The 20,366-nt window shown below is 38.9% G+C and overlaps 1 protein-coding gene across 1 annotated transcript in view; it reads left to right on the top strand.

The window, feature by feature from the left end:
- chrna8 (cholinergic receptor, nicotinic, alpha 8) overlaps positions 1 to 20,366 on the top strand; it is a 196,897-nt gene that overhangs the window by 43,797 nt on the left and 132,734 nt on the right. Inside the window, exon 2 of the mRNA XM_043715303.2 lies at positions 7,729 to 7,868. Within this exon, the coding sequence (XP_043571238.1) occupies positions 7,729 to 7,868 (140 nt within the window). The remainder of the gene's footprint in view (positions 1 to 7,728; positions 7,869 to 20,366) is intronic.

Here is a 20,366-nt window from a genome sequence, read left to right on the forward strand (position 1 = left end):
TCATTGGTTCTCGTTATGATCCTTGATGACTGATCACACATGTTTGTAAGCTATTAATCAGCTGTGTCATAAAGCAGCAGACTTCATTAAATGGATATTTTTCAGGCTGACCGTAGCAGTCTGTTTGGGTGGACTTGTTTGTCATTTATATAGAGCAGTTCAGACTTAAGTACAGTAAGAATAATGTCTGTGTTTGTTAGTGATATAAAATGAAACAGCCAGGCAAGCTATAAAGGAGGTTATAGGACATTGCAGCATAACATGGACAGGGACGGTTGAAAGGTGATATGTGCAGTTCTGTGCACAGAAGCAGATGAATAATAGTCTGGGAAAAAGAACAGTGACCACAATTATGTTCCAATATGAGATACCTTCGCCACACGGCTTGCTTCCATGCCACTCTGAACACTATATGATATAGAAGTTGAAACAGGTCATTCCTCACACTGAGTGTGTTCTACTGTTAAGAGATCATGGCTGGTCTGATCATCCCCAACTCCACTTTCCTGCCTTTTCCCCATAACCTGTGATTCCCTGACTGATTAGAAATCTGTCTATCTCAATCTTTAATATTCTTAATGACCCAGTCTCAACAACTCTCTCTATTCAAGAATCCCACAGATTCATTACTGTCTGAGAGAAGAAATTCCTCTTCAGTACTGTATTGAATAAGTGACTACTGATTCTGAGATTATGCTGTCTGTCCCTGGAGTCTCTCAAAATGGGAAACAACCTCTCCGCAAGCCTGGGGATTGATAGAGTAAATGCCATCTGCTTCAATCAGGTCTTCTCTCATTCTTTTAAACTCTCTCTGTCTCTCTCTCTCTCTGTGTTTTGTATAATTTTATGCTTTATTCTATTTTCCTTCTCTATTACCCACTGAACATGGATGTTTGCATTTTCTAATTCAAACAAATCTCTGTCCTGTAACATTCTGTAGTCTTTCTCCATTTAATTAATATTTTGCTCCTCTATTCTTCCTGCCCAAGTGCATAACCTCATTTTTGTACCACATTATATTCCATCACCAAGTTTTTGCCATCTATTAACTTTATGTATTGCCCTCATTCCTATCTTATTGAACTGTGTTAGGTCACTATATATTCCATTGGACACATTTGGGTTTGGTTATAGTACCATTCATAAGCAACACTTGGTTTGGTCACAGGGATACAATCCCCTTTGTGGTCAGTTCCTCAAGTTGTTCCCGAACTTGATTCGGTAAGGGATGCAGAATCTTCCTGGGTATGTAGGGACACAGTGTTTTAGCACCCTTATTTAACATGATTCTTTATTCAGTGTAGAGTTTTCCAATTCCTGTGAACAATATAAGATCTTCTGAGCTGTTCAATTTCGTCAAATGTTTGAATGAGTTTGAGGAAAAAATGCATGTCTTTGCTGTAGAATGAGGTTTCCTGCTTATAAGTAATCTATACATGTTCGTGTATTTGACATCCCTTGTGTTGTAGAGCTGCATGTACTGTACATTTTAATTTTAAGAAATATGTTAACTAGACAATGTAGCTTCATCTTTGTAAGGTATAACTTGTGTTTCATCAGCCATCGTATTCAATCTGTGACACTTGCACTTAAAATTAATGAAATGTTCATTGACGTAAATAGGTTTTGTCAAATTTGTATTGTTTGAATCATCTACTTCCTCCAGGAAAGCCTTAGGTATCATCTCTAATGCTGGTGTTTCAATCCCACTAAAATCTTTGTGTGAGTACATCTTCTGAAAGTAACCTACACTTTTATAGATGTAGCATTCTTTTTTCAAAGCTGTGTGCTCCCTTGTGCTCATGAGTCATTTGTCATTTTTACTCCAAAATGACATCTGGTTCGCTGTTTGGCCACCTCTTTGTCACTTGTCACGTGATCTCAATAATTTGGATATGAAGTGGATAGGTTCTGGTATCCTTTCCCCCCCCTCAGGATTTCTCTGATTCTTCCTTGTTTATGCTTCTGACATGTATAGAATGTCTTTTTTCAAAGTTAGATCTTTGCACTGTAGTAGATATGAAAAGACTTAATGATTCCAACACCAATACTGTCACTTATAAATGGTGTTTTCGAAAGTCTGTAATTACATTTTTCCAATAGATGGATGTTTTTCTCCTCCCTGGAGTGGTGGTGACACTCCTGGCAAGAATCATGATAAAATGAGAATGGGGGAAAATGAATTTGATTCCCAATATTGAGAAAAATCTCCTGAACTTTCTCCTCTAGCCTTAAGTGATGAACTGATTTCCCCATTTAAGTGGTGACTAACTTGTTTCCATGTGTTTGCATCTCACCCTGTTCGTTTCTAAAGCCCCTTTCCTCTACTAAGAAAATAGGCGGCTCAAAACCCGATAGATAAAACCGAGTGGGTACCTGGTTGCTACAGTTCACTGAATGCCTATGCTGGCCATCACACAACTCCTTGCTGCACAAGGTTCCTGCATTGTCCATGATCGCCATCCTCTTCAACCCTTCATTCATGCACCTCCATACTGAAAAACCATATCATCTTGCCTTTTCTCTGACCAGCTTACTCACCACCTGAATCCTTCAAAACTTTATTTTGGAGTTAATGGACATTTGATTTGCATATTTTTGCCAGGTCACTTTGCACGCCAGGACAGCTACACAATTCCTACATCTCCACTGGATGCATTTGCAATGCTATGGATACATGAATCAAATGACTCTTAAGCTTGCTTTCTTAGTGCTCACTGACGTCAGCATTTAGGTGCATGTTGCCAGCCTCTGCAATTTGGTTTTTAGTGCAGAGGAAGAGGCTTGTGAAGCTGGGAAATGCTGATCAGCCAATCTATTAATATGGTGGGAAGCTCCTCACTGCCAGCCATCAAGAGGAAAATATCTTAATTCCTGGTGAGAATTGAACAGGGGGATGAGATTCTCAATGGTGAATGGTGAGAGGCCTATTTACGTGAATGAGTATCTCATTAATATCCTCACTAATGTGTAACTTCAGTTCAGGGAGCAATTTCTGTTCTTCTACTCACCAGATAGAAAAGAAAGAGTGACAATTGCCAACATGAAAGAACAGTTACCTCCACTTTCCTTGCTCATCCAGAACTCCTCCAGCTATCAACATTTTAGGGTAGGCACTGTTGGTAACCTATCCATGCCCCTGATGAAGTTGGACATGGAGATCTCCTTTGGTCGTATTGGATGCCAGATACCCACAGTCCAATAAAACTGACTGTGTAGGGCAGCTGCAGATTGCCAGTGTTTGACTTGGCATTTGAAAATGGTGTGTAGGCGGTCCTGCCAGTGAACAATACCACTTCCTGTGGTGACTGCAGTGTTAATGGGGTGATTTTGGGAAGATGGTGCATGAACTCTTGCTAGGGTTCACAGAGAGATGCCCTCCATGAAACTCGCCAAGAATGATGCTTAGCCACTTCCAGCTCATTTGTTCTATTTCTCTCCTGATTTGTCGATGATTTCATTTTTCTCCTTTGTTTCTGCTTCTACACAATCTGAAACCCTCCTCCAGAGGAAGTCTTCTCAAAGATCTGACAAAAGTAAATCAAAAATCAAATAACAATCTATCTGTTGTTCATTGTGATTGCAGTATTATCCATATTAACATCCATAGTAACTGGTGTCAACTAACCTGAAGAGGTCATTAATAAAATTGTCATGGATTCTCCTGGAAGTTGAATTGTTTTTTTTAAATCTTGCTTTTATTAGGTTAAAATAAATTATCAAATACTTTTAATTTTATAACTCTTTAAAGTTGCATTGGAAAAATTATAATTTTTCTTCAGTGAGTTACTGCTTCCTACACTCAATCTTTTTTCATGTGAAACTCTGAAATTCAACAGTTGTTTAGAACCTTTGCGTGCTGTATTGCAACAGTATTCCTCTGATAAATGTATTGACATTCTTTTAACCAGTTGAAAGCTTTTAAATTCTGTTCAAAACTTTCTTGCCAGTTTCAGGAACAAATTTGAGGAATTCCCGTCTTTTTCACTTATAAAAGTATCTTGACTTCTTGAACAAAATAGAGAACTCCATACTTCTGGTCTTGGGATGACTTGCACTTTTTTTCAATGGCAAAGTGGCCCATTTGTGTCTTTTCACTATTAACATGTTCTTTTTCTTTAAATAAAGCTATTTCTTGTCTCTGAACTGCTTTACTTGTCTTCACCTCTATCTGCAGTGCACCAGTGGTGTTCAGAGTCTTCCATATTTTCAGCCTCCATATAAATTAAAGCTATAATCCCATTTTTAAATTTTGCAACTGTATTTTATCCAAAACTGATTCATGACTGCAGCAATGCTTGTTTTTCTGGCAAGTTTTCCAATCTCCCAGCAAGCATTTTACCGTGTTTAGATTTGTTTTGTGCTCTTTTCCATTGTGTCTAATTTAATCGCTAGAATCCGTGATGTTTCTTCATTCTATGTGGAATCCTGACTCGGTTGTGCTCATCTCTGTCTCAATGTGACTGTGACACACTTAGCTGCTTTGCACTTTTCTCCCTCAAGCTTGCATTTCACCTCCGAGTTCGACAACAATGTGATTACAGCCTCCATCTGCCTGTGCTGACTTAACGTCTGTTGAACCACTTTCATCTGTTCAGTGAATAGATGAGTGTTTCTTAAAACGGAAATGTTTTTTAGTGTTAACTCACTTTGTTTGCAGAAACAAAGCCTTATTTTCCCCCGGATCTTCAGTGTGTTTTTTTTTTCTGTTGGTATCTTCTAGACTTTACACCGCATGTTTACCATTGCCAGTATGTGGTATTGGGCACTGATTCCTACCGCTGACACCACAGGCTGAAAATTATATAAGTGGGAGAGTGGATTGCTTGTCCTCTCCAGAAGGCGAGTTGGCTCAAAACCAACCCCTGAATTGCAGCCATAAGATGTTGCAGATGGGCTAAATGACTAATTGTGGGACATTTGCCCCTCACTTAGGAACAAATCTCATCCTGCTAACCAGACAGAATGGCAGGCACCCCTAGCAGTATTGGCGGCACCAAGAGTTCAGTTGTGAGTACTGGTAGGCAAGCCCAAGGTAGGTTTGGAATATTGGGTTGAAGAGTGTTTTCGATGGGTTTTTAGGGGGCAGGTGTGTATAGATAGGTTTTTCAGCACAATCAGATGGGAAATAAAGTGAATACCGTCTTCAGGGAAGGTGTTTCCCAATGCACCAAACACACCCCTGAACCATATCTCCTTTCTTCTCGGCCTCTTGTTAAATTTCTTTTGTGAGCAGGAATCCCAATTCCATACCCCTGCTCATTCAAACTGGATTTTGGATGGACAGTGCGATAAAAGCATCTCGGCTCAACTTCTGCTTAATTGTGTATTTCCATAGTCCTCCCCTGCATCATGGAGGTGAGCTTGGTGGTAATCATGAATATGGTGGGTTAACCACTGAGTCTATGTTGTGTACCCACTTGCTGATAGCACACCTGGGAGGTGTTACAAAATATGCAGCTCCATGTTGTAGTAAACACCATGTCTGGGTAACAACCACTGGTAGCTTTTGGTTGAGGAACAGTATTGCCGCCAATCCTCCCTCTGTGTAATTCTGAATGGCTGTTCAGGAATCTCTGTATGATGGACAACGGACCCTGAATAAGTATCGGCAGAGAGGTTCTTCTCCCTAGGAAATGAGATGTAATTTACTATATAACAATGACTCCATACCTATAAATTATATCACTAGTGAGGGGAAGTGATACTCCTATCTTCATTGAGGGGCTGTGCCAGAGTCCAGCTAACTGATTCTCAACCTAGAGGCGAAGGGATGACAGCAGACTGAGCAAAGTTGCTCAAACATTGTGTCTTTCAGAACGGAGTTTTTCAGAACCTAATGCAACACTTACTTAACAGCATGATTTTATTATTTAAAAGGATCTCCAAGGTCTCCTCTTCACCAGGTTTCTTCTCCACTATATGTCCTTCCAAACAGTTCCAGCATGTGAAGGAAACATTGTTATGTGCTGTGAGATTTACAAATGGAATTGTGATTATTTCTCCAGTCAGTATTCAGAGTGAAATTAAAAGCAATTAATTTTGAATACAGTTATGATTTTTGTAAGATATATTGACCAGAAGAAACTCATTCCCTGTAAAGTATTTCTGCAGGTTAGAGAAGTGAAATTTAATTAGAATAACTGAAGCCAAGGCCTGAATATTCCTCCCAGACTGTAAATTGTATATTTCTATGTCATTTCAAATTAAAAACTACAGCAAGCATTCTCTTTATTGATCTACTAACCCAGGAAATTGCTTCAGTCTATGTGCCACATATTGAAAGATGTTGAGTTTATGCCAACAGTTCTTGGTGAAATCCCAGTCGCAATGTGTTATAAAGAGAAAGGTGACAAGTAGAGTGTAGCTATTTTGCCTGAGGGTGCATAACTCTTCATTCAGTTACAGAATGACAATGACAGATGGTTAATGTTGCTGCAGACCAGGCAGCCAGTGTTGCATAGTGGCGATGTGGGAATAATTGAATATTCTTCAGTGTGCAGTGATAACTTGGATGTCAGAGGGTTTCTAATGAATGGAAATTAATTGAGGGGCACATGAATGCATAACCCAGTGAATTGTGCCTTTGGAACAGCTTGGTATTTAAGCAGAAAGTTGAACTGACAAACCTTTGTGAAGGAAACAGCTCACCCATTTGTTGAAACTTGAACAAATACATTATTCTGAAATGAGTTCTCATTTTCTTATTATATTGATCAATCCTAATGTTTAAAACATGATTGGTACTGATGCGTCACTTTGAATCCTTTCCATGTTTCAGAGTTAAAATCTTCATAGCCTTTTTCAAATTTTAACAATTTTCGATGGAATGAGTAATTAATAAGAATACAGGAGATTCTTGATGGGTTAATTCTCTTTTTTTTAAAAAAAAGGGCTTCAGCATAAAGTTTAACAATAAAATCTTTGCCTTTTTCTGTCTAGCTCGTTCAAGATCTTTGAAAATTATGAATAGGAGCATTTCTTTGAAGTACCACAGCTTTGATCTCTGCTAGTAGATGGATCAATGTCATCTTTTTATGTTCTGTTTCAGTTGCACCACCATTGTGGCTTTGTTAATGGGGGTATATCTGCCCTGAGATTAACGCTTTCCATGATGGGTGGAGAGAGTTGACAAGAGGTTATGATTGAAGAATTGTACCTAACAGTGCCAAATATTCCATTTACTTAACCCAGCAAATATGAATTACTGATGAAGATAATTTTATGTTGCATTTATCCAGGATTTTAGCAAAGGAGAATTTGTATACAGAATTGTGAAATTGTTATAGCACAGGAGGAGGTCCATCGGCCCACTGTGTCTGCACTGGCTCTCCAAATAAGTGTGATAATTTAGATCCATTTTCCTGCCTTTTCCTTGATTTTCACTAATGGTTTCCATTTAAATAAATACTAAATGCTCTTTTGAATACTACAACTGAACTTTCCTCCTTAACGCATGCACATAGTGCATTATTTTGTATTCTTATGATTTGTGAATATGTGATACATAATTTAATCAGTTTGAGATTTTTACATTTTATATGTAAAGCTATGAGTAAATTAATGTTTTAGTTTAATAATCACATTGTAATTTGCAAAATTTTCAAGATGTATTTTCTATAGGAAGAAACATTTGAAACCGTTTGAGAAAATAATTTTAGATATATTGAGATGCTGCTTATTGATATGATTTAATGAAAATTGACAGTATTCAATTTTTGTGTGGAGTTTCACAGCAGGGTGCATACCAAAGGAAACTCTACCGGGACTTGCTGAAAAACTACAATCGCTTGGAGCGTCCTGTACTGAATGAGTCTCAGCCACTCACTGTTGATCTGGGGGTGACCTTAATACAGATAATTGATGTGGTGAGTTGTGAATTAATAATTATGTAGGTGTTTGAACCTAATTGTCATTACTCATAGCAATTGACTGTACTATGTGTGATCTCCTTACACTTAAAAGTGCTAATGGTGGAAATTCTCAAAATTAACTTTGTTCAGATGCTTTAAATTGCATTTTTTTTTGAGTCAGAAGGCAATGGTTCCAAATCCAACTGGAAGGCTAGGCTAGAGAATCCATCTGCTCCTACAGAGTAGTGCTAAGGGAATGTTAAAGTCTGACGTGATCCTCCAACGCATCTCGTCCACATCCCGCACCTCCGCCCTCAGACCCCACCCCATCCAACCGTAACAAGGACAGAACGCCCCTGGTGCTCACCTTCCACCCTACCAACCTTCGCATAAACCAAATCATCCGCCGACATTTCCGCCACCTCCAAAAAGACCCCACCAGTAGGGATATATATTCCCTCCCCACCCCTTTCCGCCTTCCGCAAAGACCGTTCCCTCCGTGACTACCTGGTCAGATCCACGCCCCCTACAACCCACCCTCCCATCCTGGCACTTTCCCCTGCCACCGCAGGAACTGTAAAACCTGCGCCCACACCTCCTCCCTCACCTCTATCCAAGGCCCTAATGGAGCCTTCCACATCCATTAAAGTTTTACTTGCACATCCACTAATATCATTTATTGTATCCGTTGCTCCCAATGCAGTCTCCTCTACATTGGGGAGACTGGACGCCTCCTAGCAGAGCGCTTTAGAGAACATCTCTGGGACACCCGCACCAATCAACCACACCGCCCCGTGTCCCAACATTTCAACTCCCCCTCCCACTCTGCCGAGGACATGGAGGTCCTGGGCCTCCTTCACTGCCACTCCCTAACCACCAGACGCCTGGAGGAAGAACGCCTCATCTTCGGCCTCAGAACACTTCAACCCCAGGGCATCAATGTGGACTTCAACAGTTTCCTCATTTCCCCTTCCCCCACCTCATCCGAGTTCCAAACTTCCAGCTCAGCACTGTCCCCATGACTTGTCCTACCTGCCTATCTCCTTTTCCACCTATCCACTCCACCCTCTCCTCCCTGACCTTCATCCCCCTCCCCCATTCACCCATTGTACTCTATGCTACTTTCTCCCCACCTCCACCCTCCTCTAGCTTATCTCTCCACACTTCAGGCTCACTGCCTTTATTCCTGATGAAGGGCTTTTGTCCAAAACATCGATTTTGCTGCTCCTTGGATGCTGCCTGAACTGCTGTGCTCTTCCAGCACCACTAATCCAGAATCTGGTTTCCAGTATGTGTAGTCATTGTTTTTACCTCGGTGATCCTTGAATGATGTGTTAATAATCTATTTGATGGAGAGCAGAGAGCTTTTTTTCTTATCCTGGCAACATTGTGCCTTCAAGCAACAGCACTAAAGCAGTTTTGAATTCTGATGCTTGTAGTTCAGACCTTAACTATAACACATTTAGGCCAGTTATCCATTCACTATTGATGAGATATGATGGTGTGCAATCAGCCAAATGTAATGAAGACACTGGAGCAAGGAACTACTCAAGAGTTCAGCGGCCTCAGTAAAATTTGTGATCTGACTAGCAGCAGTTGGATCTATATAGATCATCTGTTCACTGCTTTTACTGTCTGCACCAAAGAAGACAAGTTATTAGTTTGTAAAGATTTCATATAAACAGCCCAGTCTTTGGCATTGTCTGTCATAAAAACCAAGAAGGCGGATCTGCTGGATGTGAAAGTTCAGTTTTTTTGCATAGGTTGTGCACTTTTGATGTCGAGGGGTCAGCGAATGTTGTTGAAAGGGGTATGAAGATCTTCAATGTGCATCTCCCCATTGTTGTACACCTGACCCCAATTCTGACATCGGCTATCAAAAGTAGCAAATTATTCTATCTTCAAAAAGTCACTTTCTTCCCTTAATGAATACAATCCCACATGAACACCTGTGGTCTTGTCTAAGTCTAATTCTATCAAGTCCTATCTGTCAGGGGTCAGGTCTGTTTTTGTACATCACCATGCTTGAACACTGTCCGTTTCTGGAAGATCATTGCTTCAGGGAGGTATGTGCTGTTAACCTGAATGAGGTCTGCCACAATTAAAATATTTAAATGAAGACCTCAATTTTCCAATCAAGAAATGAGTTAAACCCATGCCCCAGTCCCTGATTTGTATAAATGAGACACTATTTTCCTCACCTGCAAAATTTTAGTTGCAGAATTTCTGTGAACCATAATTAAATTTGTACCTAAATTATATCTTGATCAAATTGGATGACTATAAAGATTGATAGCCATCCAATGTTTCTTTTAAAAAAGTGTTTTACTAATGCAGGTTTGTGAAGAATTACTCTGCTGCTGGTTCCAGGAAATTTCAGCCAATGAGTTTTGTAGAAATTTTATCCCAATAATTTGATCAATTTTTCCAAATGATTTTTATTCATATTTCTCAAAAATATGTCCGAATGACACCCAGGTTAATACAAGTAAATTTTCAATTAGCAATTAAAGCTATCATTATCAAATTGTGACCTCAAAATTTTATAAAGAAAATCAATTTGTAGGGTGGAATGTAAGGGATACTTGTAGCAATAGGGGACTGTGCAGATTGTGCTACAACAACTGAGCTTTCTACTGACCAAAGCTAATTCTCCTCAACCATAACCACTGTTAAATCTAGAGATGTTTCTTAGGAGTTAATACATGCAAATAAAAAAAATTAGCATTTTCTTAAGTAGGCAGTTACCAGCGTTCAATAGGGTCTTGTTTCAATATGCTTTATGTGAATACCATGGCTATTGCTTTAAGAGCATTCTGGGATAAGTCTAGGTTCTCTCTCACCATTGGGGTTTTTTTTTATATTCCTCCATGAGAAAGAGCAGCACTGACAAGGCCAGCATTTGTTGCCCATCCCAAATTGCATAAAGGGCAGTTAAAAGTCAACCAAGTTGCTGTGGCTCTGGAATGACATCTAGATTGGACCAGGTAAGGATGGCATGTTGCTTCCTTAAATGGTATTAGTGAATCAGATAGATTTTTACTCTGCGTATTGTTCTATTTATTGACTGCCACTTGTGTTCTCTAGCATCCTTAGTTTGTCCTTACTATGGAGTAAGACTCTCAAACTGTCTTCAATATAGTCACACTCTTTACTGACAGTATGTTATCTTTCTGTTAGTGAATACAACTCTCTTATTGCAGTGTCTTACACCTGCTTCGTTGCATTTTCTTTGATCTGTTCTCCTCTGCTCACATTAGACATACAACATCTTCCACATATTACCTTTCACAATGCAGAAAACTTTCTGCTGATGTGTAGAAAATCAGCTAATGCAAGAAAATTGAAGTATTATGCAACAGAAGAAACCAAGTTGGAAAACGAATTGTGAACCTACAGTTTGCAATATTCAGAAAGCCTGGTAACACTTATGGAAAGAGGGTGAATGCTGTTTCTACCTCCACAGATGCTGTCAGGCCATTGTTAGCATTTTTGTTTTGATTTTAGACTTCCAGCATTGGCATTAATTTATATAGTGTCTGGGCCATTATGGTTAGTTGTACATGTATATCACCTCTGTTCAGATCCACTATTCACTTATCTTGAGTTGATGGTAATAGGACATTTTGGCAAAGGACCAATATAACATGGAATTCAATTAGAATTGCTTCAGTGCCCTATTACTTTCCAAGCACTTGCCACTTAGATTCAAGATGCTTGATGTTTTATGAACGTGCTAAAAATAAGGTCAAGGAATGTCATGTGTTAGAAGTCCTGATAAATAATAATTGAAATATTACAGTAAGTATTAGTAGATCTGCCCTAGTGCTTTTCACAGATGTTTGGACACCAAGTTGGAATTTCATATCCAAATGTAGTAAGGACAGAAGTTTTTTTTCAGGAAAAGCTAATTTCCTGTGTCTTTCTGATGCCATGGTATTTTGTGTGATCTTATTCATGATTCAGGAAGACCTTGCAGGTCAGACATTTGTGCAGAACATGGGAACGTCAAGTGGGGAAAAATCATGAATTGGCAGAGCCAGCTCCTTCTTAAGCATCTCCTGGTCATCCCAAATCCTGACCGGATTTTCTTATGGGAGGAGGAAGCAGAATGGAGTTCAACTGTCCACCTCCGGATGTCCTTTGGAGGCAGGAGAACATTGAACTGGGCTGGTTGAAAATCATGCCTTTGCTCCCTGGGATCTTGACCCATTTGCATACAGTGCTGCTAGGTTCTCTTCTACCCGTCGCTTCTCGCACCCCCTCAGCTTCACCACTTGTTCATTCATACTCCGATAGCCCCTCTAGCCCATGCTACTCTCATATGGTTTCCATCACCTGATTAAAGTATTTGGTAAACAAATAGGGAGGAACCTTTTCAGAGGCTGGGAGTGCTGTGACAAGTAACTCACTTCCTGAGTCCCCAAAACCTATTCACCATATGCAAGGTGCAAGTTGGGGCTGTGATCAAATGCAGCTGTTTCAAAAATCAAAGAGCTTCTCATTATTCAGCACCAAACAGCCCATTTGATCAAACATTCATTGCCTCTACTACCAACATTCAGCAGTGTGTACCATCTACAAGATGCACTGATTGTCATAGCCAAAATTTAGCTTTGCATGTACATTTGACCGTATTGCTGATTGTGGTACTGTATCTTCCTTTCAATGTTTAGATTTTGCAATTTTTAAGTTTGGTTGGGAGGAAGAAATTGACAAAAACTTTGAATAGATCTATGCCTTATTGCAATTGATTCCAAATATGTTACATCATAAAAAGCCTGAAGTATTACTTTTAAATAAGATCTCATTCTACCATAAGCTCATCATCACTATCACAATTTATGCAACAATAAAGGATTCTAAAAGTCATACGCACAAAAATAATATCTTCACAAGGTATTCCGGTAACTGGAAGATAATCTTTTGCTTCTTAATATCGATAAATTTAAAATCTGGTCATTATTCTTGGAGGAGGAAAGCTAGAAATTGATCAGATATATCCTAGTTTATCAACTGCAATGATGAGACAGAGAGAGCAGTATATAGGTAACTGAATTAGTGCAGACATGATGCACTAAGTTACCACCTCCTGTACTTCAGTTTTCTCAATTCTACAATAATGGACTGCAAGATACAATCTGACCAATCTGCCAATATTTTGTTTTCTTATGAAGTCCCTCAAGTTCGATGAGTTCTGGTATGGCCAATAAGTTCAATGCTCGATCTGCAGACTCTCTCGCATGTCGGGCAAGTGGTGGTTGAGGGGTGGGTATACGGAGGTTTGTGGGCTCTCATTGACCCCTTAACTTTTCTTCTACGTGTTCCCAAAAGAGTCTGTGTGTTCCACGGGCTCCCAAGTATGCTTCTCCTTTTTAGTCAGTCAGAGGCCAGAGTCTTGTATGAATCGAGAAGATGTTTGACTTATTCAGGGATTCTTTAAGGACATCCCTAAAGTGTTGGTGTTCTACTCCTGGGAATCTCCTATGTAATATTCTGAGTAGAACAATCGCTTCAGGAATCTGGTATCCGGAATGTGAATTGTATCCAACCTAGATGAGCTAGATTGATATGATTAGTACTTTATGATGGGCACGTCATCTTGAGAGCAGATGCTACTGTAAGGCCACTTTTCTAACTCCTGAGATTTGTGAAAACTCCGTGGGTGATACATCTCCAGTGCTTTGAGGCACAACTTGTTCAAATCTCTGAAGCGTATTGGAATGCTAGTTTGCTAAGCATCTGTAATCCCCATGCTGTCTGTTTCAGGGACTTGGATGACCTACAGCAAAAATCCATTATGGATGTTTTAGCAGTGCTCTTGGTTAGTAAATTTCAGCTCATTCAGTTCGTGGTTAGCAGCTTAAGCAGTGGCTCACTAGCATGCTTCCAACTGCACTCAGATGGAGTCTTTAAATATATCACTGCTGATGAATAAATAATCTCAAAATGTTCAAGAATGGGGTTGCGCAATGACGCGAGTATGTTAAAATTCAATCTCCATTTTTCATACCTTATCTCCCCTGTAGAAATACGCACTGATCTCTTCATAAAATGCTTTTCAGTGGGGGGCGGGGGGAGGAAAATAGGAACTGGAGTGGACAGGAAATGGACAGGAATATTCTGATGATGATGTCATGGCTGGTGCTACTTGCCCATCAGGAGTGCAGGATAGAGAAGAGTCCAGAGAGAAGTATGTAAGGGAGCAGAAGTTAGACCCAGTACCAGAGAGCTGTATTCAGCCACATATATACAGTATTAAGTGTAAATAAAAGTTTGCACTTTTGAAGAAAGCGAGAGAGCCTTAATCCAGGATAAGGATGAACTAGTGATGCTCGAGACTAAGAATATAGTTCAGGATACTCTAGTAAAAATGGAATAACCTTCAAAGGTATAAGTATTGTTATGACTGACCTGGAGTAGTGTGCTGGAAATCAAGCCCCACTTCTGCTGTTGTCACAAAAATTCAGGAGTTTAGAAAAAGTGCACAGAATTCCCAATTTCTCTGTCTTTTAGACCCGGGTTGATAGAACAGGTTACTGTGCTTAACAAGAACTATTAATTACAAATAAATAAACTCTAGCTGCGGACTAACAATAATTAGCCATTGACAGGAGTTAAAACTCTAAGATTCATACAAAACTCCTTCAAAAAACAGACAATTAACAAAATATTGATGTTGTGCATGGATGGAAAACTGGACAGGCTGATCAAGGGCCCTCATCATGGGGTTTGCTATGATCTTTTTGCCTTGTCAGAACTTGTTGATCTCTCTCTTCTCTAGGTATTTTCACTTGCGTGTAGGACCCATGAGAATACTACTAAAAGCATGGGGCATAACAATAAATAGCAGCATCAGTAAATCTGATTAAGTTTTGTTTGGTAATTTTATACAGTGCAAAGTGTTATGAAGTTGTAGGAGTATATTGTACCTTTCAGAGAGTGAAAGCTGGCAAGGATTTAACCAGCACAGAGTGTGTTGAAAAATTTAAAAATGTAACATTTGGTTGTGAAACAAGTAGCTAGAGCTGAGTTGCTATGTGACACAACAAACTCTAATTTGGCCAATCAGTTTAAATTTATGCTTCAAGATACCAAAATCCAATCAAATTTGAATTTTAATGTTTTGACAATGTCAAATCAATGAGATGATCCATTGTTTGGAGGTATAAAAATTGGGCATTTTGAACAGTTAGCCAGAGTGGCAAAGAACACCATATTGTCTGCAGACCCTCTCTCTGAAAGATTAGATTAGATTAGATTACTTACAGTGTGGAAACAGGCCCTTCGGCCCAACAAGTCCACACCGCCCCGCCGAAGCGCAACCCACCCATACCCCTACATTTACCCCTTACCTAACACTACGGGCAATTTGGCAGGGCCAATTCACCTGACCTGCACATCTTTGGACTGTGGGAGGAAACCGGAGCACCCAGAGGAAACCCACGCAGACACGGGGAGAATGTGCAAACTCCACACAGTCAGTTGCCTGAGTCGGGAATTGAACCCGGATCTTTGGCGCTGTGAGGCAGCAGTGCTAACCACTGTGCCACCGTGCCGCCCATATGAAATTTGTGCATCAGAAGACCGAAGAAAAGATGAGTCAGAAAAATCTACAGAGGAAAATACAAAGGGAGGACTGATAGCTGTATGGTTTCGAAATCTGATTTTTTTTTAGTTCAATCGGGGGATTTTATCGGATCAGTATAGTGTTGTAAAATGGGAGATAGATAAATCATTAAGACAAAGAAGGTTTGCAGTGTAGGTAATTGTTGTTTAATACTACTTTTCTTGGAGTTAAAGAATAAATTGTTATTTTTTTCTTTAAATAGTGGGTTTTGGTAGTTCTTTGTCACTTATACTTTAACAGATTACAAGGTGAGGTGAGCTTTTCTGTGTGTCTGTACCCCGTGTCATAACAAAAGAAATTAGAAAGCCAAGTAGTTTTGTTTTGATAAACAATTATGAGCCTTGAAAATCCAATCTTGTAACTGCTACAATGAGTTGGATTTACCTGTCCTACAGCACTTTTCAGGAGTGTATAATCTGAGCCACACTAAAAAGATATTGACAAAGACAAATGGTAAAAAATCTGATCAAAAAGAAAGGTTTTGTATCTTGAAGTAGATGGGAGAAGTTCAGAATGAGAGAGCTGTTCATTTATTTGATTTGATTGATTTTTGCACTACTTTGCTTTTTGTCCATCAGTCACCAATCATTTCTTTTGTGATTATTTATTAAAACCCTTTTAGAAGTTAATAGTTAGCTTCCACCTCTCACCAATTGTCAAGAGATGTTTTAATTTTTGTTGTTCTCTCTGAACTTAAATGGGTTGTCATCTGAAGACCACAGCATCTGTGATCATCAAACATTCATTTCTCATTTGTTTAAATGGAATTTCAGCACAGATCCTGAACAAAATATTCCCCTTTCTAGTTTGTCTATGGAAGACAAATGACAGATTTTGACAATAGGCAGCAGTAAAGGGTTTACTGTGGATGGAAAATACATCAAACACGTTTATAAGTGGTGAGTCCTCTTCTTTTTAAATGTAAATATATACATTTCTTTAATCCACTGGGATCCCAAGCTTCAAGTAGAATCAATAATGTAGAAAAAGAAGCAGGGATAAGGCATATGTTTTGATGTCAACAGATGTTACTACCTGACAAGTCAGATTCCATTCAAAAATGTGGCTTGATATCTCGTGTTTTAGTTTTAAAAATGTGGTCTTTTGCTGAAACAAATGTGTAATGCTGCAGATTTTGTTTTCACAATAAATTGGAAGTTTAGTACAAAATAACTGTAGATAAAATTGAATAATCCAAACAATCTTATAATAACAATTCAAAGATTTAAAACACATAGTGAAGGCACCATTCCATCAATCTGAAAACACTCCTTTTATAAATTGAAAAAGAACAAAATAGCTTTTGTATATTACCCAAAGCACCCCAGTATAATTCCCAAATAACTCATATTATTTGGATTGTTATTATAAGTTTGGGTTACGTAGAACAACTTTCAGAACACCTGATACACTTCCCAACATACTACTTATTTAATACTCCCACTGATATCCCTGTATCTAACACCTAGGTTTAAGTCTCTTGGGGCTTCAACTTTTAAATCAGAAATATGGGAGATTCTTCGTGGTGCTATCATGCATTTGAGCTGCACTGTACTGCAGAGGCAATAATATTGAATTATTTTTCTCTTGACATCATCTGTATTTCTGGGGTTGTTGCATCCTGATATCTGGATGATCTTGTTAGCCTTCTCAACCCTATGATGATTTCTGCACTACCAATTATGGGCAAACCATTACTACCTTCAACACGAAGACCAAAACCATTGTTTTGACACTCCTCAAAAACTCTACTTCTATCCCATTTGTTCCAATCCAGTTCTTTATCACTCTCTTTAGGTGGAAATAGATTGTACAAAGTCTGGGGACTTGTTTGACTTTGGAATGGGTTTCAAATCAACATCTGTTACCCAGACCACTGTACAATATTGTGTAAATATATATAACCCAACTTAGCCGTCTTGTTGCTGCAATTTTATCACTTCTACAAAGCTCAAGTAATGCAATGATCTAATTTTTGGGCTTGTTACTCAAACTTTAACTTAATCAAAATAGAGTTTACTCATCGTTTGTTCCACACTTTGGCCTGGATTCATATAGGGTCATGGAGTCTCTTGGGATCTTTCAAGATGGTGGGCAGGATCTGAATCTAAATGTTTGATGGTTAAAAATTATCAAAAATAAACTTGCTTTGATGTGGACGATGTACTACAAAGGTTTTTGTGTTTTAATAGGGGATTTAAATGTGTTGACCGGACTTCAGCAATTGAGGACTGATTCAGTTTGCATTGTGAAGTCTGTTATAGAAAATTAATTGCCATATCATTTAATCTCAGTGGACAATAAGTGAGTTGGCATAAGTGCTGTAAGGAAAAGAGTATTGGATAGATAGGGATTATGCTTTTGCATGAGTTGACATAAGCACTGTAAAAGGCTAGGGGATAGTTGAGGAGTGGATTTATGGAGTATTGCAGGTGAGGACATGTAATGAGGAAAGGCTAGAGGGCCCACTGTTAAAGGCAGTGAAATCAAGTTCCAAAGAACGGAGGTGGGCCTTTCAAACATTTCATCTTGGCACTTTGAAGATTCTGTGGCCACTTTTAATCTTCACTGGGGTATAATAGACCTAATTCCAACACTGTCGTGCCCCCTTCCTGGAACAAGATTCTGCCATTCGGTGTATTTCTTCCTAAGATGGGTATGACAAATTGGGAAATTTCTCAAGCTGAGCCACCACCTTTTGAGATCAAAATCCAAGCCTCAGTCTCCGTTTGCTTGTCACCCTCATGTTTCTTACAAGACCACCTCAGTATATTACATTTATCTTCCTCTTTCATCGTCAGATCCCATTGTAAGTCTGCCACACCCTTCATCTGTGTAATCATCTTCATCTTTGTACCTTTCTCACCCACCACATCCTCCTTTTTGTGACTCTAGCCTCTGGTATATCACTTTTGGCAGTGAATAATGATAGAAGAAACAATTTTGATTTCGTTTGTGGATTCCCTTTCCTAAACAATGTCCACTTCTGGTCGCTACTTTAAAAGTATTCACGAAGTCCAATGTTTTAATTATATTTCCACTGAGCTCTCTAATCTGTTTCTCACTTTTGCAACATGGCATATATTCCCTTCTTTATAACTTTAGAATACAGTTTGTCATTTAAGCTTACAGCAAACTAGGTTTGCATTGTCAGTTTTGCAATGGTGTAAGTGAAATGTGAGTTTAGTTATTTTGGCTTTGTTGACACTTCCTGACTAGAGTGATATTTTGTTTACAAGCATAAGTTGTGGTCTTGTTCTAGTCAGAGATTCAAAATGACTCAAAATTGAAGTAAGTATTTGGTTCAAATCAAGTAGTTCTGACTTTTTATTCATGTTTTGTTATACTTAGCTTTGTTTCCTCAGGGCCTTTTAATGTGTTGCTGTCTGTGGAGTATAGAAGCATCCCTTCAGAATACACCATTGGCTCATTCAGTCTGTCTTCATGCAGGCTGTAATAACTATATTAGTGATAATTCACTGAAATATGCCTTACAAATTTTAATTGTATTCCTATGCTTTAATAAATATTTAAATGATTGCAGAATCAAATTGCAAAAGTACTTTGTGTGAGGGAAAATGGAGAAGAAAATATAAGATAATTTGTCTGTGGTTGGGGAAAGTTGACATGCTTGTTTGAATTCTAACACAATATGAAAATTTGCATTCTGTTATCCCTGGTATTGTAATAGTTATGTTACCGAACTAGTGTTGTGAAACTTAAGACTAAAGAATACTATTTGCAGTCCCTGTGACTTTGACATTACAGCTGCTAAATTAAAAAAAATGTTTCCACTGTGTAAATTTGACCAGAAACTGAATAAATGGTTCTTAACATATTTCCTCCTTATTTTCTGCCTTTCTGAGAGGAAAATAACTTGGCCGACTAACGGGAAGAAACTTGTGCCTTAAATAAGACCTTGTTAGTGAGACTGTATCTATCATACAATATATGATTGGATAGATAGGGATTATGCTTTTGCATGAGTTGACATAAGCACTGTAAAAGGCTAGGGGATAGTTGAGGAGTGGATTTATGGAGTATTGCAGGTGAGGACATGTAATGAGGAAAGGCTAGAGGGCCCACTGTTAAAGGCAGTGAAATCAAGTTCCAAAGAACGGAGGTGGGCCTTTCAAACATTTCATCTTGGCACTTTGAAGATTCTGTGGCCACTTTTAATCTTCACTGGGAAATCCTTTACTCTGGCACAGTCTTGTCAGAGTCAGCACCCAAGTGTCAGAATCTATAGCACTCCTCTTTATCTGTCAGCTAGGGGTCCCTGGTTTAGGCTGTTAATCTGGTCCAGTCAGTGAACTCGTATTCGGAGTTCCAACTGGCTATTCTATAAGGTCCAACTATTCTGAGGTTTACTGCTAAAGAATGCTGGAGTTGAAATTTTATTCAATTTTCTGTCCTTCAAGTTTATAGTTATAATCTTGTTATTATCACTACAATATACTGATTAAAATACCTATCGGCCACACTGATTCTTCTTAACAGCACTGCTGAAGTCAAAGCAATGGAATGGGTTCCATGAATTCATAATTAAATACACAACTCTTGCTTCCTTCCATATGCAGAATTTCTTTCAAAGAAAGGAAGCCTAGCTGAGAAGTGTAGGAATAAGGGACAGCTGGTTCATGTGGCTCCTGGCTGATTTTAATGGATCTGCGGCAGAGTTCCGACTGGAATTCATCCATTCATTAACAGCTCAACATAAAAGGCACCAGCAGTTTTCCTTAGGGGAAAGACTCTCTGACTCTTATGTCAGAAGCCTTTTGAACGAGAATAGATTTTATTTTTCCTCAAGTTATCAATTCCCTCTCCTTAGAAACGCTCATTTACTTTGTTCGTACCACAAATGGCCATTAAGAACTTAGGAA

Source organism: Chiloscyllium plagiosum, unplaced genomic scaffold (genome assembly GCF_037043375.1).
Source record: "Chiloscyllium plagiosum isolate Xiang-an unplaced genomic scaffold, Cpla_swu_hap1 HiC_scaffold_2, whole genome shotgun sequence".
Taxonomy (NCBI): Eukaryota; Metazoa; Chordata; class Chondrichthyes; order Orectolobiformes; family Hemiscylliidae; genus Chiloscyllium; species Chiloscyllium plagiosum.